At 42.1% G+C, this 24,582-nt stretch overlaps 1 protein-coding gene across 2 annotated transcripts in view; it reads right to left on the bottom strand.

Moving 5' to 3' along the window:
• LOC112260462 (translation initiation factor eIF-2B subunit gamma) overlaps positions 1-23,248 on the bottom strand; it is a 53,351-nt gene extending 30,103 nt beyond the window's left edge. For both annotated transcript variants that reach the window (XR_006084330.1, XM_024435598.2), the window contains exons 1-5: positions 22,954-23,248; positions 22,539-22,689; positions 14,647-14,804; positions 9,790-9,949; positions 9,332-9,443 (exon numbers count right to left, since the gene is read on the bottom strand). Coding sequence is in view for 1 of the 2 variants with exons in the window: in XM_024435598.2 (XP_024291366.1) it covers positions 9,332-9,443; positions 9,790-9,949; positions 14,647-14,804; positions 22,539-22,686 (578 nt within the window). In the remaining variant the exon portion in view is untranslated. The remainder of the gene's footprint in view (positions 1-9,331; positions 9,444-9,789; positions 9,950-14,646; positions 14,805-22,538; positions 22,690-22,953) is intronic.
• Between the last annotated feature and the right edge of the window lie 1,334 nt (positions 23,249-24,582).

Raw genomic sequence — 24,582 nt, 5'->3', positions numbered from 1 at the left:
GTATGATTGAATTATTTTCAGTTTGGAAAAGGAGTGCTTGGTACTGGCTACCGTTTTACAGGCAGAGTCATAAAAAGGAGCGTCGCTGTAACTACTTCCCCAAATGTAGCAGTGACTGAATTGTAATCCACAATGAGCGTCTTGGCCTGGTCTCTCATTGTAGTGTGCTTTGCAATTTCCTTCTTAAAACAGGCCATCAAAGAGATTCATTAGCCATGTAAGCTTGCTGATACACCTTTGCTGTAATGTTCAGCCAGCCGCCTGGCGGTCTAGTAGAGCGCATCATCATCATCTGTGTTGGCCAGGGTAGTGGGATGGATGGAGTCAAACAGACTCGATGTTGCCCACAGACTTTTAAATCTGTTTGACAGCTGGTGGATAACGATGTCAAGGTTTGCATTAAAGACTTTGACTCTAAAACTACTCTCCCCATCACACAGTCGCTCATCCTCGCATAGCTCATCAAAATGACGCCTCACCTTCCTTCTCCGAGTGTCTTCAAATGCGTTCTGATCTCCCCATTTGTCGGCAAGGGTCTTTGCAGTGACTATGGCCTTCGGAAAATCCTTTCGGAATCCGGACAGGACCTCTATTGTGTCCTTGAGTAGGCTAACCGCTCTGTGCAGGTCTGCGTCTTTGGCCTGTAGCATTTTGGAGATGACGTTCACATTTTCTAAAACCTTAGTCTGCAGAACGACTAAATGTTGCATCCTCCCTCTCGTCCTTCTTGGCAGTTAAAACTTCTTATGGCTTGGGGGCAGTATTTCGACACCTGGATTTCGAAGCGTGCCCAAAGTAAACTGCCTGTTACTCAGGCCCAGAAGTGAGGATATGCATATAATTGGTAGATTTGGATAGAAAACACTCTAATGTCTGTGTGTATAACAGAACTGATATGGCAGGTGAAAACCTGAGGAAAATCCATCCAGGAAGTGGGATTTTTTTGATGTGGGTATTTTCAATTTAATGCCTATAGAGTATCTAATGGGTTAGGACCCAGATTGCAGTTCCTATGGCTTCCACTAGATGTCAACAGTCTTTAGAAATTGTTTCAGGCTTGTTTTCTGAAAAATGAAGAAGAATGAGACTGTCAGTGGACTGAGGAAGAATGCAGAGCTGGTTTGCGCACATGACAGAGTGTGCGCCCTTCGTTGTTTTTCCTTTCTATAGAATACTCTGAAATTGTATCGATTATTTAGACAATTGACAACCTGAGGATTAATTATGAACATCGTTTGACATGTTTCCACGAACTTTACCGGTACTATTAGGATGTATTCGTCTACATGTTTTGACTGCCTTTGAGCCAGTGGATTACTTAACAAAAAAGCGCCAACAAAACAGAGGTTTTGGGATATAAACAGGGACTTTATTGAACATAAAGAACATCTATTGTGTAGCTGGGACTCTTGTGACTGCAACCATATGAAGATCTTCAAAGGTAAGTGATTCATTTTATTGCTATTTCTGACTTATAAGTCCTTTACTTGGTTGTAAAATGTTTGTATGCTTTTGTAAGCGGGGCGCTGTCCTCAGATAATCGCATGGTATGCTTTCGCCGCAAAGCCTTTTTGAAATCTGACAAAGCGAATGGATTAACAAGAAGTTAATCTTTAAGATGTATAACACCTGTATTTTTTATGAATGTTTATTATGACTATTTCTGTATTTTGAATTTGGCGAACTGCAATTTCACCAGATGTTGTCGAGGTGGGTATGCCAGAAGGTGTATAACCGTATCATAAAACTGTTTAATCTCTGGCACATTTTTGAGCCGTTGAGAGCCAGGTTAAGAATGTGCGCTGCGCAATGCACATAAACAGCAAGCGGCTCTTTTTCGGATATTCTGGCCTGCACACCCGAATAGACCCCGCTCTTGTTAGCAGCTCCATCATACCCCTGTCCACGACATTTTTAAATATCCAGCCCATTATCCTCTATGCTGCCCAGGATTTTATGTTGAAGCTCAGCTGCTGATGTGTCAGCAGTGACCCAGAAATCCCAAAAACGACTGATGGTCAGATCTGTGGCGACATTATTTGCATCCCTTATCACTTTCACATAGCGATAAACTTGGCCTAACTGGTCAACTTTGGATACATCCGGTGTTGTGTCCATAATAATAGAAAAAAAGAAAACAAGTGAGGCTTCCTGCACCCCTCCCTGAATGTCACACTTCCCACGCTCGGTTAAGGACTGAGATAGTGAACGGATCCTACGGGGCGTTCTAAAAGTTCTTTCAGAACTGGGTCGTAAAATGACAGCAGTTCAATTACACTGAGAAAAATTCCCATTGTTGGCCTACCCCAGCTTTTCACGGTGCCCTCTGAACGCCAAATTACATAATGTATGTGTGAGTTACATTAACTATGCGCTCCAACACCTGTCGGCAGAGATTTGCTGCGTTACGCACGCCTCTCTCCATTTCTGCGTCAATAGTGCCATTGAGCTTCCATTGCCCATATACCAAACAGGCACCCATGTGAATCTGAGATGTCTCATGACATGCCGTTTTTGATGTTAGATGGAGCCAATCTCTCACCCCATTCACCCACGCATCAGAGAAGGGGCACTCCATTCTCAGAAAAGCCAGCAAGGCTCACAATATGCGCAATCTAGCTTGGCCGAATAGCATAGCCATGTACGTGGTAATTTGATTCCAGCCTTGGTTGTAGTGGTGTAATACGACACGGAAAAAGACCGCCTTTTGTCATCTCTTGGGAATGGGCCAGTAGGCTTACATGAGCCTAATGCAATAACGTGCCGTTTAACTTTTGCATCCACATTTGTTGCATAATGCCCCATCAGTTGAATAGGTAAAACGGTTGTCTGTCCCACTTCCACCTGTTTCCTCAGCCGCCACGATTCTAGCCTCGCCCTGTTCCTCTTCCTCCCCGCCCGGCCCGGGGATAGCTTGTCCGGCCTGGCTTGTGCACAGGGTCATATCCGATGATACCTGACAGCCTGTATCCTCTGTCAAAGTTGCTTCTCTGGCACAATGGAACAGCTTGGCCTTGGCTCACTTGACCCACTAAAAGCTGCTGCTGGCGATGTTAAACCTACCACCTCTTCTACATTGCTTGTGCTAGCAATGGCTGCACATGAACTGCACTTGAAAAAATAATCTAATTAAACAAATTGTGATACTGTACCTCCTTTGCTTTCTCATTTTTGGCCTTCCTCTTTTGGACTCCACTTTTGTGTTGATAAATTGCTGATTTTTAAATCCGTAATCTTCTATTCTCGACTTTCTTTTTTTAGTCCGTTTTCTCTTGATAGCTAGCTCAACTATTGCTTAAAATGATGACAGAAACAACGCTTTGGAGAGTATTTGCACAATGAATCCCAGAATACATTTCATTACCTTAACATGGTATTGAAACTATCGAATAATATGATTTATTTCGCAAATTAATTTGATTTATTGTCAACAATACACTAAAATATCATGCTGACTTATGTAGTGGCAAAAAAACATTTTGTTGGTGAAACCATTAGTGGGTTCATTTATCATACCCTAGGTTAAAGACAGATCTTCTCATCAAATTCTAGACGTGATGGACCAGCGTCACCAATTAATACTTGGGCATGGTGGGGCGGAATTCAAATGACATAGGGGGCCCGCAGCTCCGGGCCCATGTACGTCACGGGTCCTGGTGTAACCGCACCGGCTGAAGCTACGCCACTGTATGGTAGTACATACTGTATGAAGACTATGACTTCACCTCTGCTGAGTTTACAGTGGAAAGTGGAGCAACATTGTATGCGAGAGGAATCTGCAGGAGCCTTCACACTGTCAAATCAATTCAGGGGCCAACTCATATCACATGTGTAGAAGGTTTTCAGCTTCCATTTCAGCTCACATGTGGAAATGGGTAGTGATAGGTGTCACCACTCAGACAACTAGCATGGGAAAAATGTGGTGGTAATCTAGGACAGGGGTCAAGAACATGCAGTTTGAGGCTGCAAAAAAACAAATACCGGTAAGATAACTGAAGAGATCGTTATATTTAAGGGCTGGATACCAAATTAAGATCCTAACACAAGATCAGCGTTTGTAACTTGCCCATTCGCATAACTCATGCATTGATATCAAAGGTCCCAGGTTGGCAGTACCACAGGACAGGACAGCAGCCCAGCGTTCCCATTCCATATGTCACCCGGCCAATGTCTGTATAAATACAACGGTAGACAAGTAAAGACTCTGGAGACAGCTTAGACAAACAGCCAGGGAACGACTGGAGACTTTCAGACGTCTAACACCGTGTTCAAACTTCCTACTCTCGGGGAAAAGAGGGTTAATGGGGGAAACGGAGTCAAAACAGACTTTTGACATCTTAGGCTGAAATAAGCGACAAAGTGTCGATACTTGGGTTAGCTTAATAAGAGTTAGGCTAGCCGGCAGCTTTGAGATATCATAAAGCTCACTACACCTTAGTCTCTCAATAAGTGGTCTAGTGCTCATTGACAACTTCTCTTTTAAAGCTCAACTTGGGTAGGTTTCAAATGTTTAAAAAATGCTAATAAAATTGTAGTCCTATCCAAGATTTTTGAAGTTGTGCATGTTTGTGCCTGTTTATGTGTGGACACAATTTACGTCTTGGGTAGGCCTTGATGTTCACATGTTTCCAATATACACAAGTATTTCAGCATGTAACATCCTGGTGTGTGTCTATACATGTGTGTGTTTTTATTTACTAGAGCTGGGCGATATGGACAATAATCATATTTCGACAAAATGGCCTGAATTGGTGTGATAATGATAAATAGAACGATACGTTTATAACAACGTGCACAACAGTTTTTATTTCATTAACCTTTAAACTACTAATTTGATGGTTGTAGCCATCAATTGTCCCAATAAAGGTCCAATGTGCCATTTTTTAAAATCTCAATATCAAATAATTGTTGGGTAACAATTAAGTACCTTACTTTCTAGGAGTGGTCTGAGTGGGGAAGGGAAAACTAACTTATTAGCAGAGAGGTTTGGAACTCTTTCTTACTGGTCTATTAAACTAATTTACCGTCTGGTGATGCAGACCAAAAAACTCCATCCCACCAAAACAGGCTGAGATTTCCAGTGGTCTTTTCAAACAGCTCTTACACTAAAAAGGGCATGAAAATCATGTTCACAATTTCACACTATTATTCCAACTAGTGTGGAAATACAGTGCATTTGGAAAGTATTCAGACCCGTTGACTTTTTTCCACATTTTGTTACATTATAGCCTCATTCTAAAATGGATACTCTTTTTTTTAACTCATTAAATCAACACACAATACCAGACAATGACAAAGTGATAACAGGTTTCTATGAATTGACAAATGTATTACAAAATTAAAACAGAAATACCTTATGTAAATAAGTATTCAGACCATTTGCTTTGAGACTCGAAATTGAGCTCAGGTGCATCCTGTTTCCATTAATCATCTTGAGATGTTTCTACAACATGATTGGAGTCCACCTGTGGTAAATTAAATTGATTGGACATCATTTGGAAAGGCACACACCTATCTATATAAAGGTCACACAGTCGACAAACAGTGAGGTGGAAGGAATTGTCCGTAGAGCTCCGAGACAGGATTGTGTCGAGGCACAGATCTGGGGAAGGGTACCAAAACATTTCTGCAGCATTGAAGTTCCCCAAGATCCCTGTGGCCTCCATTCTTAAATGGAAGACATATGGAACCACCAAGACACAGTCTAAAGCTGGCCGCCCGGCCAAACTGAGCAATCCGGGGAGAAGGGCCTTGGTCAGGGAGGTGACCAAGAACCCGATGGTCACTCTGACAGAGCTCCAGAGTTCCTCTGTGGAGATGGGAGAACTATCTAGAATGACAACCATCTCTGCAGCACTCCACCAATCAGGACTTTATGGTAGAGTGGCCAGACAGAAGCCACTCCTCAGTAAAAGGTACATGACAGCACGCTTGGAGTTTGCCAAAAGGCACCTAAAGACTCTCAGACCATGAGAAACAAGATTCTCTGGTCTGATGAAACCGACATCGAACTCTTTGGCCTGAATGCCAAGCATCACATCTGGAAGAAACCTGGCACCATCCCTACAATGAAGCATGGTGGTGGCAGCATCATGCTGTAGAGATGTTTTTCAGTGGCAGGGACTGGGAGATTAGTCAGGATTGAGGGAAAGATGAACGGAGCAAAGTACGAGAGATCCTTGATGAAAACATGCTCCAGAGCGCTCAGGACCTTAGACTGGCGGCGAAGGTTCACCTTCCAACAGGAAAACAACTCTATGCTTCGGGACAAGTCTCTGAATGTCCTTGAGTGGCCCAGCCAGAGCCCAGACTTGAATCCAATTGAACATCTCTGGAAAGACCTGAAAATAGCTGTGCAGCGACGCTCCCCATCCAACCTGACAACGCTTGAGAAGATCTGCAGAGAAGAATGGGAAAAACTCCCCAAATACAGGTGTACAAAATTTGTAGTGTCATACCCAAGAAGACTCAAGGCTGTAATCGCTGCCAAAGTGGTTCAACAAAGTACTGAGTAAAGGGTCTGAATACTTATGTAAATGTGATATTTCCGTTTTTTTTTTTGTACATTTGCAAACATTCCAAAAAAAACGGTTTTAACTTTGTCATTATGGGGTATTGTGTATAGATTGATGAAGGGAAATAAACAATTGAATACATTTTATAATAAGGCTGTAACATAACAAAATGTGGAAATAGACAAGGGGTCTGAATACTTCCGAAGGCATTGTATATATAAAACACAGGAAAATCACCTTTTTGACTGCACTGCACAATCACCCATATTAGCAAACTTATTTCACTTCAAACTTGACATTTCTCTAGAATAGGTTACTTATCGTAATGAACAATATCAGAAAAGTAATTATAATTGATTGAAATGGTCGGTGTCGATAATTTTTGGTTTATCGTCCCAGCTCTAGTATGTACATACATGCTTGCGTGTGTGTGTGTGTGTGTATCTCCACATTAGTGTGTGTGTGTGTGGCTGATTTCCTTTTGCAGGGAAGCGTGCTTGCAGCTGCTGCGGCCCCGCTCTTATTGGGCAGGATTTACAGTGGCTCTGGCTCCCTGAAGTATTTACGAGCTCCCAACAGACCAGCTCCCACAGCCCAGCCAGGAGCCCAGGACCTGAGTCCACAGCCCAATACCAGAACCCCAAGCCCAAAGCACAGACCATAACCCAGAGCCAGACCTACACCCCAGAACCAAAGCCTAAGACCAGAGTCCATATTTACAGTGTCTCAGAGTAGGAGTGCTGATCGTAGGACCAGGGACCGTATCTTTAGTGTCAGAGTAGGAGTACTGATGTAGGATCAGGGGCCGCATCTATAGTATCAGAGTAGAAGTGCCGATCTAGAGGGTCTCCCGGGTGGCACAGTGGTTAAGGGCGCTGTACTGCAGCGCCAGCTGCGCCACCAGAGACTCTGGGTTCGCACCCAGGCTCTGTCGTAACCGGCCGCGACCGGGAGGTCCGTGAGGTGACGCACATTTGGCCTAGCGTCGTCCGGGTTAGAGAGGGGTTGGCCGGTAGGGATATCCTTGTCTCATCGCGCACCAGCGACTCCTGTGGCGGTCGGGGCACAGTGCGAGCTAACCAAGGTTGCCAGGTGCACGGTGTTTCCTCCAACACATTGGTGCGGATGGCTTCCGGATGCGCGCTGTGTTAAGAAGCAGTGCGGCTTGGTTGGGTTGTGTATCGGAGGACGCATGACTTTCAACCTTCGTCTCTCACGAGCCCATACGGGAGTTGTAGTGATGAGACAAGACAGTAGCTACTAAACAATTAGAGACCACGAAATTGGGGAGAAAAAAGGGGTAAAATTAATTTTAAAAAATATTTAAAAAAATAAGTGCCCATCTAGGATCTGGGGCCATATCTATAGTATAGTGTCAGAGTAGGAGTGCTGATCTAGGACCAGGGGCCGTATCAATAGTATAGATTCAGAGTAGGAGTTCTGATCTAGGAAGTCCCCACCTGTCCACGTAAACATCTAGAAGGTAAAAGCGATCCTATATCACTACTCTGAGATCCTGTGTGAATCCGGGCCCAGGGCCGCAGTCCAGGACCAGGTAGGGTGCTGACAGCTTTCACAGCCTTCCTATTGCAGCCCAGACATCATACACACATGCCACACTGGGGACGCAACATAATGCTAAGAAGGGGTTCATGATACGTTTTGCGCACACTAGTTCGCACCAGTATTTGATGATTATTGAGATAAGCAATTTATTTAAAAAAAAAGAATGACTATGGTGTTCCATCAGCTCTAAACAGCCAAATCCCAAGATGTATTTCATGGTGGGCAGTATATCTACAAGTATTTTACATCAATATGTCATTTTATCCATCTGGCCAGGTATACATGTAGGATTTAGGCTACACCTTTGGCATTTGAACAAACATTAATTCTGCTTGAAATCTTTTAAGACTTAGGGTGGTGATGGAATAAGACCTTAACTAGAAGGCTTAGGAACAGCCAAATGCAAGCAAGCACACACACACACCTCAACGCTAAAGCCTCTTGAAAAAACACATCTAAATGGATGTTGGAAAAAGAGAGAGAACAAGTGAAAGAAAAGAAAAAGGGCCACAGCATGCGCTCAGCTGGAACAGGGGGTCTGCCGTGGAAAAACAGCAGAACACAGCCAAAGCAGGAGCAAATCCCTGTATAGCTGGAGTAATTGGCAAGTCTCATGACAGTCAAGACTGGGGAGTGCTGTGTTTTTATTAGCAATCCCACACAAATGAAGGGTCAGAGCTGAGCAAGTTTGCATTGTTCCTTCCAACACTCCTCCACTCCCACGCCTTAGCTTGTGTGCTCCACACACACACACACACACACACACACACACACACACACACACACACACACACACACACACACACACACACACACACACACACACACACACACACACACACACACACACACACACACACACACACACACACACACACAACCTGGTGGCTTGATAAGGATTGGGAGAAAAATAGCAAGCTAGCAAGCTATATGTATCCCTGAATTGCTAAACCAGAGAGGTGTTAGTTGTTGTGCTTCCCAGTTCCAGGTCGCATTATTTGAAAATGTTCTGAAACGTCATTCATCGTGTGAAAAGTACTTGATTCAACACAGCAACAACAAGATTTGAATGAAAATCCTACAAGGCATCCAATAACATCTCATTAGAGTAAATATATCACCTGGTAGATAATGAGCAGTATCAGAGCCATACGCGATATAGCCTATGGAGTCTACATTATGACTCTGAGCAATGCATTTGAGTAATAACCCATGTTAACCATTGCTTGTGCTGCTCAAGTAATACTCACTTTCTCATGATGGACTTCCTGATGACTAGACCTTTGTCCAGGTCGGCCTCGTTGGCCATAAAGAGGAGCCTCTTCCCTGTTCCGTCCACCCCAACAAAGTCCCTCTGCTCCCCTGGGAGAAGGAAGACACCAGATGAACAATCACACAGCAATGGCTAAGATCTCACCACACGGCTAACAAGCTTGGTATCTGCCCGGCTTGTAAACTAACATCGAGGCCTATGGATGTTCACTGGGTTTAATAAGACAGATTTACTAAAAAACATTAAAGAGTTTGATTGTAGAATATTACAAGCAAATTAACAGTTATCCGAGGAATAGCCTTATTTGGGGAAATGCAACTTCAAAAGTCATCCATAAAACTGCCAGATTATATGACAAGGTAGTGCGGTGTGTCACTTTTTAGTGCAGACCTGGTGTAATACTGGCAGTTGTGTAATTTTGTGAATCTTGTGTACCCGTTTTTTTCTTGCCCTTCTGTCCGGGGACAGTCTCCGTGAACTCGTGGGCTTTGCTCATCAGCATTGAGAGGGTGGCATTGTGAGCCCGGAACAGGTCAACCACCTCGTGGAGAGCAGCGTCCGTTATCAGGTCACAGCTCACCACCAAGATGTCCGTCTGGAGGGAGACATGGAGGAGGACCACAGAGATTCATAAGCATCGTGTTAGCAAATCAAATGCATAGCTGGAGCGCTGAGCTGAATGTCATTTATTTATAATATATTTTTACAAAATTACTGTATTGAAAATCATACCGCCGGTATTTTGAAATGTACCGTTTAATCGCCCAAGCCCAAACAACACTAATGTTAAGACAGTTAGTGGCTTGAGAAGAGGAGGATGGGTTTTCACTCAAGACAGTCAGGCCCCACTAAACAGTTGTATTGGATCACAGATACAACAGAGAACTCAGAACACATAGCAGTTCATGACTTGGATAGGAGTATATCACAGCTGGCACTAGTCAAAAGGGCATACAAGTTACAATTAATTTATCTCTAAAAGGAAAGAAAGACAGTGATGACCTAGGACAATATCCTCTTAAACTTTTTCTACAGCATGCCCAGGACCCTTTCACATCAGAGTCCGTGACAATATTCTGCCTAATAGGAGGAACACCCTTCAAATGAAATTGAAAATACATTTAGCTGTCCCTAGCCAATGCTCAACAAGTTATCAGCCTTGAAATACACTTTATTCCCCCCAGCTTTACGTTATGCTCAAAACACCCGAGCTTCTTCGAGCTGTGACATTCATCTCAAACGACGTGCATATATGCATGAACATATGAGCCAACGATGCTCAAAAAGTCCTTAGTGCATGAAAAGTTTGGCCATGTTTTTCTTAACGACAGTCTCAATGAAAATGGGTTCATAAGAGGGGTGGGCAAAGTGGAGAGAGAGAGCGGTGGAGGGAGAGAGAGAGGAGAGTGGAGAGAGATGGAGGGAGGGAGAGTGGAGAGAGAGAGAGAGAGAGAGAGAGAGAGAGAGAGAGAGAGAGAGAGAGGGAGGTGGAGAGAGAGAAAGAGAGAGCGAGAAGGAGCGTTAAAGGAGGGTGAACCTCCTTGATAAACATTGTGCTCTCCTAACTCCCAGGCAGCCTAGCGTAGTGTAGCAAGGGGCACAGGGGAATCCAGCGATAAATCTTGCACTGCATTTGCCATTGTTTCTGTTTGAGATGTCTGGTTCCCATCTGCTCTGGCCATCTTGGGCCTGTGGATAAATAAACAGGGAAGGCAAGTGAGGAGTGAGGCCTGTTAAAGCATGCCTAGCTCTATAAAGGCTGTATGCCTCATTGGGGAGGCCTGGGGAGAGGCCCTGCCGTGACGTTCTGCACACGGGGCACGCAGCTCAGCAGTCAGGCTCTGCTCTGCTCTGCTCTGCTCCACAGTCCACAGCACACATGGTCAACAGATAACAACCAGGCCAGAGCCAGGGGCCCCAATCCCACTGTCTGTCTCTGTGCTACTGGAGAGAGACTACCGGAGCATCTTCTCCTATTGTTAATCCCAACACTAAGGTTTTCAGACCGGTTTTAATTGTTAGAACAGACATGTGTGGGGGTGAGGGTTTGGTTTCAACATATATTGTCAAGAAAGACTGAAGCACTGTAAAACTTTTCACAGTAAATCGTGACAAAGTAACGTTTGCTTGAAATATATCCTGTTGAGTGTCTCTTTGAGGCATAAGTTACATTACCACCATGAAAATAGAAATAGGCTACACTTACTATATTCAGGTCAGGTCACATAACTACATATGCATCTAATACATCTGGCTGTACAATGTTGTATACTGTCAACAGCTGGGATAAACCCCATTAGGTGAAGTCACAATATCAGAATAAACTGATTTGCTAGACAGCTCCTAATGGTTAAACACACAGCAATCATTTCTATTTCTGAATCCCAAGTTAACCAACCACTAAAAGTGGCAAAAATCCCTTTGTTACTGCCGGTCAATAGGGAGCGGTCTGTCTGTCCGGTCGGGCGGTCGGATGGTGGGTCGGAGGCGGACTGAGGGCTGAGGGTTGTCAGACAGTCAGTAGGCAACTCTGTGGCTGTCCCAAATGTCACCCTATTCCCTATATAGTGCACTACTTTTGACCTGAGCCCTATGGGCCCTAGTCAACAGTAGTGCGCTAGATAGTGAGTAGGGTGCCATTTGGGACGTAAAATGTGACACTGGAATGGTGTCAGCTGGAGGATTATCTGACAGGGTTTGTGGCCTTTCAGCAGGCCTGATCTCTGGTGGTTAGGTCAGGGCCACCCACACTGCCTGCCTCCCCTGCCTGGTTCTGCCTGGCTGCCCCAAGGCCCTGTTCCCCCTCCCAGGCTCCCTCCACTCTCAGCCAGGTGAGACCACCCTGCACGCAGCACTGTAGAGAGGGTGTGCTCTCTCTATCTATCTATCTATCTGTCAGGAGTGCCTGCCCGCTCAATTCCTGCTGTCTCTACACAGTCCATAGACGGACACAAATGGCACGCATAAACACACACATTGAGCACATACACGGAGCACGCACACACAACACGCACGCATGCTCATTGAGCGGACTAATCAATCAGCCAGACACCTCTGGTTTCATAAGGCTAAGTCTCTGCTGAGCACTCTCAACTTGGCATATACAGTTGAGACATTCCAGTGACAACTGATCTCGATTTAACAGTTTAGGTTATGTGTGCATGAATAATAATGCGAAGGGACGCCTTTTTCAATATGCATTTTGTCCCGTAGTTAAGGCTAATAATATCCCACAATAGTTTCACTTCGATTCCAATACAATTACTTTCTAATCATTCTTATTCATACCTCATCACCAACACTTGCCCAAAAATGAAATATCAGGAAAATATAGACTGGTTCAAAGTTGTTTTAGCCTTATTCAAGAGTAGTCTATTTTATTGTATGCACTTATGACAGAGGGGGAGCTCTACCAAAAGCTCTGTGTGTGTGTGTGTGTGTATATGAGGGAATAGCAAGAACTCCTGACCTCCCGCTCTCATTCAACCATGTCTCCTGTGTCCCCACTCACATGAGAAGCCTGCTCTGTGTCATACATACTGCCCAAATCACAGACGTCAATGTGGCTTAATGCTTAATCACTGAACACAAAGTCCTTGTACACTAATCTTTTTCTCAATATGTGACTTTAAGCAAACAGAATTTACAGTATTTAGTCAGATACACCCATCATTCCCCTGGTGCAGTGTGTTCGTGTTGATGGGATGGTCTGGGAGGGGAGAGACATCAGAGTGATTCCTATGCGGGGATTTGGAGCCCCATTGCAGGGTTTCCTCTCTCATCACCTCAGGGTCAGTTTGTGTGCTGGGGGACTGTGCAATTCAATGCCTTTAATCTACGTGACTGTGCTGGATTAGGTAGAAAAGCATGTGGAGGCACTGAGGGAGGGAGCATGTTGGAGCCAGCCCCCTTCTCTCCCTGGAGGCCAGCTGAGCCCGCTTGGTTCTGTTTGCCCCCAGACAGTCAATGGATATGTCTGTGTTTTTGTAATGTGGCTTTACTGTAAGTTTAATGCAAACAGAGTCTGTATAGGGGCTCATGAGTCTGAACTTGTCTTAATACTTTATACAGTTACAATACAACATCTCTGGTTTACTTACTCCTTACTAGAAGAAATCAATGTGCATAAAACCATAACAAAAAAACATTGAATATGATCTCATTTGGATAACAACAAAAAAAATTATAAAATATAGAAAGATAGGCCATCCAGTCAACAGTCCACATCCCTCCCCTCTGTACCCCAGCGATCCCAGACCCCTCAACATGTCTCCATGTCCTGGCTCCAGAATGCTACAGACCAGGGTGGGTTTCAGTGATCCGCTCCGTGCGTTGGACAGTACTGACATCATCTGTTTGAAGAGCAGCAAGGGGAGGGGGAGAGAGGGGAACGGCTGTAGGGAGGGAGTGGGGGAGGCAGGTTTGCAGCAGGTGAAATGAGGCCCTTCGCTTAGCCGGGACCAGGAACGCACGGGTCAGTGGTCACCCAGCGGCACACAGGATCTCCTGCTTTAATAGCCTCGCTGTCCTCAGTCTTTCCATACCGTGTCCAAGTGAAACATGGGGCGCCTGTCTTCTATAGGCTCATTCTGGGGCTAGTAGTACCCTCGCTCCCTCACTGGCTGAACCACCGTCACCAGCTACAGCCCTACACACACTGACACACGCTGAGAACATTTGTCCTGGCATTTTCTCCCATTTTCTCATTCTTTCAAATGATCAGCCATTATCAGCTGACTCTGTGCCCCCCAAATACCAAAGCAATTAATCATTGATTCCAATTTATCAACAAAGTGCTCTACTATGAGACCATGTTGTCTTGGACATACAGTACACTCATGTGGTCTGCATTGATAGGCCTGTACAGTATATTGATAGATATATAACATTCAAAATAACATTAAACAAATTAAAATCTCCAGTTCACAATAGGGAGGATACATTAAACAGTATTTACTGCTGAAAGTCAAATCTCAACCTGAAATCAGTTTATTCAACTCCACATTATTTTTTGGGAAAATCTCCCATTGACTTCATTGGATGATTTACGTCAACTTCCTAGTAATACACCCATAACTAAAGGTTATGATTTAACCCCCAGGAGCTCCCACATTAGATCCAGTCAATGCATGGGCAGAGAGCAGCCAATCTGGCTATGAGGTCAACTGTCTGTGTAAAAAAAGGCATCTTATCCTCCTTATGGGCCCTTGTCAAAAGGAGTGCACTACATAGGGAATAGGGTGCCATTTGAGATGCACTTTATGAGATCAACTGTCTGAGTCTGTGACCCACCTTGATTTTCTGTTGAATGTGTCTGAGGGCGTCTGCGGTGCCCATGTCAGCATCCTCCTGGATACACACTATGTCTAACTTCATCTTCACATCCAGCTTCATCTTGGGGTCTGTGCTGATCATCTTCTGCACCTCTTTGGTTGTGATCACAATTACCTCTATAGAGGACCAACAAAGATGTTTAGGAATACTAAACCCAGTCACTCATACAGTGGGGCAAGTTACAGGTCTGTGAGAGACAGAAATCTTGCTTGTTTGTAGGTGACCAAATACTTATTTTCCACCATAATTTGCAAATAAATTCATAAAAAATCCTACAATGTGATTTTCTGGATTTTATTTTCTCATTTTGTCTGTCATAGTTGAAGTGTACCTATGATGAAAATTACAGGCATCTCTCATCTTTTTAAGTGGGAGAACTTGCACAATTGGTGGCTGACTAAATACTTTTTTGCCCCACTGTATGGGACAGATGGCAGAATATATTACTTGAATATGTGCATAAAATAAAATCATTCAAAACACTTCAAATGTAATACTTGCTTCTTTACACATCGAAAACATTGTAAGGGTTGTCTTGACTGCAGAAATGTTCCTTCCAAAGTAGTTTGCTTACTGTTGCTGTATTTAGTCTTGTAAAAGCTAATTGCAGGGCTTTGCTAGTTGGCTGCTCACAGTAAATACTGCCACACATGAAGTTACTATAGGGACTGGGAGGGCTCTGAATTTCAGGTGGGATAGTATGCATTTTCGTGCTACATACCCAAATCAACTACAGCGCATTCAGAAAGTATTCACACCACTTGACTTTTTCCACATTTTATTGTGTTACAGCCTGAATTTAAAATGTATTAAAATTACAAAAAATTGTTACTGACTTACACACAATAACCCATCTCTTAGAAAAAAAAAAGTTTTTAAAAGAAAAGCTGAAATGTCTTGAGTCAATTAGTATTCAACCCGTTTGTTATGGCAAGCGTAAATAAGTTCAGGAGCAAAAATGTGCTTAACAAGTCACAAACAGTTAGAGTTTAATGGCTGTGATAGAAGACTGATGGATCAACAACATTGTAGTTACTCCAGAATAGTAACCTAATTGACAGAGTGAAAAGAAGGAAACCTGTACAGAATAAAAATGTCCCCAAACATGCATTGTGTTTGCAACAAGGCACTAAAGTAATACAGCAAAACTTGTTGCAAAGCAATTCATTTTATGTCCTGAATATAAAAGTGTTGTTTCGGGCTAATAAAATACAACACATTACGGAGTACCCCAATCCATATTTTCAAGCATAGTGGTGGCTGCTTCATGTTATGGTTATGCTTGTAATTGTTAAGGGCTGGGGAGTTTGAGGACAAAAAAAGGAAAAGGAATAGAGCTAAGCACAGGAAAAATCCTAGAGGAAAACCTGGATCAATCTGCTTTCCGCCAGACACTGGAAGACAAATTCACCTTTCAGCATGACCTAACCTAACCTGACCTAAAGACTCTGTAATCGTTGCTAAAGGTGCTTCTAAAAATGTATTGACTCAGGGGTGTGAATAATTACTGTTGAAGTCGGATGTTTACATACACCTTAGCCAAATACATTTAAACTCCGTTTTTCACAATTCCTGACATTCCATCCTAGTAAGAATTCCATGTCATAGGTCAGTTAGAAACACCACTTTATTTTAAGAATGGGAAATCAGAATAATAACAGAGAGAATTATTTATTTCAGCTTTTATTTATTTCCTCACATTCCCAGTGGGTCAGAAGTTTACGTTATCTAAATTAGTATTTGTTAGCATTGCCTTTAAATTGTTTAACTTGGGTCAAACATTTCGGGTAGCCTTCCACAATAAGTTGGATGAATTTTGGCCTATTCCTCCAGACAGAGTTGGTGTAACTGAGTTAGGTTTGTAGGCCTCCTTGCTCACACACGCCTTTTCAGTTCTGCTCACATTTTTTCGATGGGTTTGAGGTCAGGGCGTTGTGACGGCCACTCCAATATCTTGACTTTGTTGTCCTTAAGCCATTTTGCCACAACTTTGGAAGTACACTTCGGGTCATTGTCCATTTGGAAGACCCATTTGCAACCAAGCTTTAACTTCTCGACTGATGTCTTGAGATGTTGTTTCAATATAGTCACAATTTTCCTGCCTCATGATGCCATCTAATTTGTGAAGTGCATCTGTCCCTCTTGCAGCAAAGCAACCCCACATGATGCTGCCACCCCCGTGCTTCACGGATGGGATGGTGTACTTCGGCTTGCAAGACTCCCTCTTTTTCCTCCAAACATAACGATGGTCAATATTGCCAAACAGTTCTATTTTTGTTTCATCAGACCAGAGGGCATTTCTCCAAAAAGTACTTTCTTTGACCCCATGTGCAGTTGCAAACTGTAGTCTGGCTATTTTTATGGCAGTTTTGGAGCAGTGGCTTCTTCCTTGCTGAACGGCCTTTGAGGTTATGTCGATGTAAGTCTCGTTTTACAGTTGATATAGATACTTTTGTACCTGTTTCCTCCAGCATCTTCACCAGGTAATTTGCTGTTGTTCTGGGATTGATTTGCACTTTCGCACCAAAGTACATTCTCTAGCAGACAGAACGCGTCTCTTTCCTGAGGGGTATGATGGCTGCGTGGTCCCATGGTGTTTATACTTGCGTACTGTTGTTTGTACAGATGAACGTGGTACCTTCAGGCGTTTGGAAATTGCTCCCAAGGATGAACCAGACTTGTGGAGTAGAGGTCAACCGATTATCATTTTTCAACGCCGATACCGATTATTGGAGGGCCCCCAAAAAAGCCGATACCGATTTTTCCCCCCCATGTATTTGTAATAATGACAATTACAACAACACTGAATGAACACTTATTTTAACTTAATATAATACATGAATACAATCAATTTAGCCTCAAATAAATAATGAAACATGATCAATTTGGTTTAAATAATGCAAAACCAAAGTGTTGGAGAAGAAAGTAAAAGTGCAATATGTGCCATGTAAGAAAGCTAACGTTTAAGTTCCTTGCTCAGAACATGAGAACATATGAAAGCTGGTGGTTCCTTTTAACATGAGTCTTCAATATTCCCAGGTAAGAAGTTTTAGGTTGTAGTTATTATAGGAATTATAGGACTATTTCTCTCTATACGATTTGTATTTCATATACCGTTGACTATTGGATGTTCTTATAGGCACTTTAGTATTGCCAGTGTAACCGTATAGGCTTCCATCCCTCTCCTCGCTCCTCCCTGGGCTCGAACCAGGAACACATGACGGCCACCCTCAAAGCAGCGTTACCCATGCAGAGCAAGGGGAACAACCACTCCAAGTCTCAGAGCGAGTGACATTTGAAACGCTATTAGCGCGCACCCCGCTAACTAGCTAACCATTTCACATCGGTTACACCAGCCTAATCTCGGGAGTTGATAGGCTTGAAGTCATAAACAGCTGCTGGCAAACGCACGAAAGTGCTGTTTGAGTGAATGCTTACGAGCCTGCTGGTGCCTACCATCGCTTAGTCAGACTGCTCTATCAAATCATAGACATAGTTATAACATGATAACACACAGAAATACGAGCCGTAGGTCATTAATATGGTCGAATCCGGAAACTATCATCTCGAAAACAAGATGTTTATTCTTCCAGTGAAATACGGAACCGTTCCATATTTTATCTAACGGGTGGCATCAATAAGTCTAGATATTCCTGTTACATTGCACAGCCTTCAATGTTATGTCATAATTACGTAAAATTCTGGCAAATTAGGTGGCCCAAACTGTTGCATATACACTGACTCTGCGTGCAATGAACGCAAAAGAAGTGACACAATTTCACCTGGTTAATATTGCCTGCTAACCTGGATTTCTTTTAGCTAAATATGCAGGTTTAAAAATATATATTTCTGTGTATTGATTTTAAGAAAGGCATTGACTTTTATGGTTAGGTACACATTGGAGCAACGATACGCACCGCATCGATTATATGCAATGCAGGACACGCTAGATAAACTAGTAATATCATCAACCATGTGTAGTTAACTAGTGATTATGATTGATTGATTGTTTTTTATAAGATAAGTTTAATGCTAGCTAGCAACTTACCTTGGCTTACTGCATTCGCGTAACAGGCAGGCTCCTCGTGGAGTGCAATGAGAGGCAGGTGGTTAGAGCGTTGGACTAGTTAACTGTAAGGTTGCAATATTGAATCCTTGAGCTGACAAGGTAAAAATCTGTCGTTCTGCCCCTGCCCCACCGTTCCTAGGCCTTATTGAAAATAAGAATGCGTTCTTAACTGACTAGCCAAGTTAAATGAAGATTAAATAAAGGTGTACGGTGTTTTTTTTGTTTAATTTTTTTTTTTAAATCGGCCAAATCGGTGTCCAAAAATACCGATTTCCAATTGTTATGAAAACTTGAAATCGGCCCTAATTAATCGGCCATTCTGATTAATCGGTCGACCTCTATTATGGAGGTCTACATTTTTTTTCCTGATGTCTTGGCTGATTTCTTTGGATTTTCCCATGACACTGAGTTTGAAAGTTGTCCTTGAAATACATCCACAGGACACACCTCCAATTGACTCAAATTATGTCAATTAGCCTATCAGAAGCTTCTACAGACATGACACCATTTTCTGGAATTTTCCAAGCCGTTTAAAAGGCACAGTCAACTTAGTGTATGTAAACTTCCGACTTCTAACTGTATGTAAATGAGATATCTGTATTTCATTTTCAATAAATTAAAATGTTTTTACAGTCATTATGGGGTATCGTGTGTAGAATGGTGAGAAAAAAAGGCTGTAACACAACAAAATGTGAAATAAGTCAATGGGTATGAATAGTTTTTGAAGGCACTGTAAACCCAATCACCAACCCTTTTTTAATGTGTCCCATCTCCAATCGTAAATATAATATAAACTCCTGTATAACCTGCAACACTACACATGTAGTTTATTTGCTAATGTTTGCCTGCAAAAACAAATGTTACATTGGCGCTGTGATGTCACCTGTCCTGTTTCCAGACATGTTATGGAAGCGGGCCATATAACTGATGACTTGCAGTGTATTGGTATAGAAAAGATTTGGGCTAGAGGTGACAATATTGAAACAAATAGGTGTATTACATAGCCCGATGTTTTTCCAATGCGTTATTATAAAAAGTTTTTTTAGATGCATTATTGTCATGTGAGTGCACCTGTCAGTCGTTACCCTTAACGAGCCCACAGTAAAGAAGCACAACTTCAGAGGAGACGCTAATGACACTGACGAAGGTTTAGGCCAAAACGTTTGTATATCTACCAACCCCTGAATGAAATAAATACTAAAGATAAACCTTGAGTGTGGACCAGCTACACAATTTTGGAATAGTATGTTAACCTTCACTACAGTATCTCCATTTGAAAACCCCATATCGCCTACTTCTATGCACTAATTAGAGAACCTGAACTTGTTTTATGTTGAAATTCCCCTAATGTGTATGATAAAACCTTGCTTTAACGGGCAATCCCGCAATAGGGGCAATTCCATGGTTAAGGAAGAATCAGATGTTTTACTTAAAATGTATGCCAAACAAAGTTTAACAAACCATACAATTCTATGCACATGGCCTACTTTGACAATTTACACTGAACATTTTACTAAACACATTTACTGAAAGAACTGTGCAGATGCAGATATAAAACTGAGGGAGGTTTTACATGAACACATTTCCTCAAAATTCTTAAATATCTGCTCCGAATTAAGATTCAAGATGTCTGTAGAAAGAATGGTGTCAGCTATGGCATGACACATTGAGTTTGAAAACTATTTTGGTTATTGAATTATATCAGGTAACAGAATTGTGGTAAAGGAATTTCATCATAGTTCCCTGATCTATATTATTATAGATATGAATGTCATTCTCTTCATGGTGATGTATCCTAAATAGGTACACAAAAGGTAGAAATATACAATATTCTCCTTTGCATATTTGGGTATTATTTGCACAGGAGAGCTCAGTAGAGTACAACACAGAACAGTACAGTGTACTCAACTCTAGTGTGCTCTACTGTGTACTGTACTGTACTCGACTGATATCAATAAAAACACTAACTGATAGGTCTACCTTTACTTGTTACTTCTGTGAAATGTCATTATCCTACCTCCTCACGAGGAAGAGAAATTAGAAAATATCTGAATGATGTGGGTTTTTGGGAATGAAATATCAAAGCACAAGGCAATGTTTTTTAAACATACAGAAGGCAGAAAAAATGATCCTAAACTAAACATAAAAGTGTTGATATTAGTTGGCAGGGGTCTTACCTTCTAAGACTTTTTATGGTAGATGTTTTCTATATATTTTCTATATTTTGACAAGAAATCAAAGCCTTTGCTTATTCCAAATTTTTAGGATGGAAAATGGTTGAAAATGTACATAGAATTTCATTTCTCAAAAATATAGACTCTTAGCTTTCATCTGACACCCAATTTGACATGCTCCTGTGAACTTCACGTTGGTGCTCATGGCTCCTTTTACATGGAAATTACCTTAGGCTACTTCAACACTAAGGATAATGAGGAACTCGACAAGAAATTATTTTTAAAAATCCCCCAAAATCCACTCACTCCTAACCAGACACACCACACCTTCCACAAGACTGACACTCCAGTGGAGGGCCCTCATGTGCACTTTACTGAAGCAAAGAGGTGGCCAAGAACTATTACAACTAGGCCGTGAGGAGTCCAAAATCAAGCCCTGGCCCACATGATTGGAGGAGAAAAATGTGCTCTCTATAACAATTTTAGTCATTTATCCCCCAATAATTACCTCTGACTTATCATTACCCAAATGCAGCCTGACTGTCTGAGCTACATAGAGGCCTGGCAGCAAACTGACTCCACTGCCGGGACCTATAAACACTGTAAGTAGGTCTACCCATGCATTCGCTTTGTCTTAACTGAAAGTTTCTTAGCTAGACTCATGTATTCCAAAAAACATGTTAGCTAGGCTATAAGCCAACTCATTATATTCTGAAACAAATACTAAGAAACACACATAGGAGTAGGAGGCCAAGGTGTTGTAAAGGTGGTATACATCCTTTTAGAAATAATGGCTTTGCCACTGACAGCACTAGAGCAGTACTTTTTATTCACAGTCCCTAAGTGACCTTTATTGCGCCATTGGTTCATGCATCAACAAATATGGGAGGGATCATCAACTAGATTTAGCAGCAGGACGATTTGTATTGAGATGGTGGTCGGGGGGCCGGAACATAATTACAAATAATTTGTAGACTGCAAATTGACAGCAAGAAGCCCAGTTATAATATTTGACTAAAACAATCCTTTCAAACCTTGCTCACATTTGTATACGATCACGTGTCTCTATCATGCGTTGGAATACTTGGGAAGAGATTTCCAAAATTAAAATCTGTTTTTTCTTGCTCAGAAAACTTAGGGGGTCAAATAAAACCACATGCGGGCCAAATTCAGCCCCGGGCCGCCAGTTGGGGAACACTGACATATGGCATGAGTGGGGATGTTATTGGGTCACACTGCATTCCCATGCTGGGCTGCTCTGTCATGTGGGATGAGGTGAGGTGGCACTGGCAGTGTTACCCATACAGTCTTAAATAACATGGATAAGTGGTATCTGTTGCATTCTGGTCACACAGAAATGTGAATATCTTTTACATTGTTGAAGTATTTAGCTCCTTTGTGTTACCTTGAAAGTGTCATTGCAGCCTGTAGGTACACACACACACACACACCTCTTATTCTGAAAACAGGAAGCATCTACCAGAGGGAGTCCACTTGGTAGTTGTAGTATCCAACACCATGATTCTGGGATTTTATTTGAACATGAAAAAAAGTAATACACCAAAGTGGGTTTGATTGGATCGAGCCATAAATGTAGAGAATATTACCTTCAAACCCCACTCTCTCCAGCAGGTTGAGGGGGTACCAGATGAGGGGCTTGTTCCCTACAGGTAGCAGAGGTTTGCGGGTGTTGTAGGTCAGGTCCATCATACGAGAACCACCACCAGCAGCCATCAATACCGCCTGCAGCTCCATCTTCTGTTATACATACACACACCAGCGGTCCAATTTATATGACCACATCAACATGATTGTGCTTGCTCTCTTGCTGACGTCATACAGTAAGTAAGTTCCTACATTATCCCAAAAACGTGACCCACACAAACATGTTCAGTTAGCTAATGTTAGCTACCTTACTAGCCAACAATTCAATCGCTAACAAACGGATTAAGTACTTGCAAGCAGTAATACCAATTGTCAGGTTGACTCCCAGTAGTAGATAAAGCAAATCACGTGACCTACCTTTTGGAGAACGTCAACAGGTTTATTCAGCAGCAATATACTTGTCCCCAATATGACAGCGCTGTGCTGTCACAAGTGTTCACTAACAAGCTAACCAATAGTTCGCTATCCTGCAATGTTCCACAGTCTCAACCGAGATCAACAATTTCATGAGCTTATTATAATATGTGCAGACCTTCACCAATACGTGGTAATAACTTTTTGTGAAACAATAAAATAGTATTAGATACAGTTCGATAAACTGACTAGCACCATGCTAACTTGTATGATGACACTTCCTACCGTTGATGAAATCGGTCCGGGAGAAAACTATATCTAAAAACTGATATTTTTGTTCCTACAGTCATTGGTCAGAATGAAACAATTCAGGATTTACACAGTCAACAAAAATAACAAAATCCATATCATAACCATCATCGTCAAAAAATTGGTCAGGGAGAAAACTAGATCTAAAATCGGATATTTTGTTCATACAGACATTGGTCAGAATTAAACATATCGGGATTTAAACATTCAACAAAACCAACACTATCAGTATCATCATCAATATGTTTGTTGCTTATTTTTTTTTGTGAGAATTAAATAACTTTTGGCTTTTTCATGTCTGCTGTTTTGCATTTTATCCTTATCACATATTTTTTTAATTTAAGCTATCACCATGTTAATTTGCTATTTGGTTGACATGCTCATGCTCATTTGAAAACGTTGACGTTTAAAAATGCTTTCATGATGTTTATTATAATGATTTTATTATAAAAGAATGTATGAAAGGAAAGCTGAAAATGTACTTTGTGTGTCTTTACAGGGAGATTCCTAAGGACTCACACCAGCAATTTCCAGGCTGGGCTGAGGCCCCCACCAGTGCAGATTACCAGCCACCCAGCTCCTCCAGACAGAGCCCAAACCCCAATTCTCAGACCTCCGATGTAACAGCAAATTTAACTCTGGGAATGTGGCGTGGCTTTGTTTTCTCTGGACTGGAGATGAGCTTCATTGGTAGCTGCCTGTAGTGGAAGCATTGAAATAACAAGACAAGCTATCGCAGTTCACTCTGAAGAGAGGGAAGGGAAAGAGGAAAACTGTGTAAATGTTCACTGACACAGCTATGAGAATGCATTTTAAACTCCTTCTGGTCACCTTGACATAGCGCTGCTTAGTCACACGAATGTTTACTGTGGTGAAAAACAGCAGTTAGACCACCAGGATAATCATGCGTTAATAATGGGAGCAAAGTTTGTCAACTGGCAGGGAGTGTAGTATTTGACCTCCTCATTACAAAGGTACATAACTGGTCCACTGACACTTTGCCAATGAAATCCCACTTAATGATCACAAATAAATATTAGTTGTACAGTACTAACATTTTTATAACCAACTAAACACACACATTTTATTTGTATTATATGGAAGGCAGAAATCATTCGTTCTCCTTTAAAAATACATTTGAAATCACCGCATGGTAGCCTATCAGAAAGAAAAGGGGAAGGTTAAAGGGATAGTCGTCCAAATGATAAAATGACATATTGGTTTCCTTTACCTGTAAACAGTTTATGGAGAAGATATGACAAGAATACATTATTTGTTTTTGTTTACCTGGCCACTATTTAAAATGGCAACGTTTGAGCATTT

This window comes from Oncorhynchus tshawytscha, linkage group LG10 (assembly GCF_018296145.1).
Source record: "Oncorhynchus tshawytscha isolate Ot180627B linkage group LG10, Otsh_v2.0, whole genome shotgun sequence".
Lineage (NCBI taxonomy): Eukaryota > Metazoa > Chordata > Actinopteri > Salmoniformes > Salmonidae > Oncorhynchus > Oncorhynchus tshawytscha.
The sequence above is the reverse complement of the archived record's forward strand: the minus strand, read 5'-3'. Positions and strand labels throughout refer to the sequence as shown.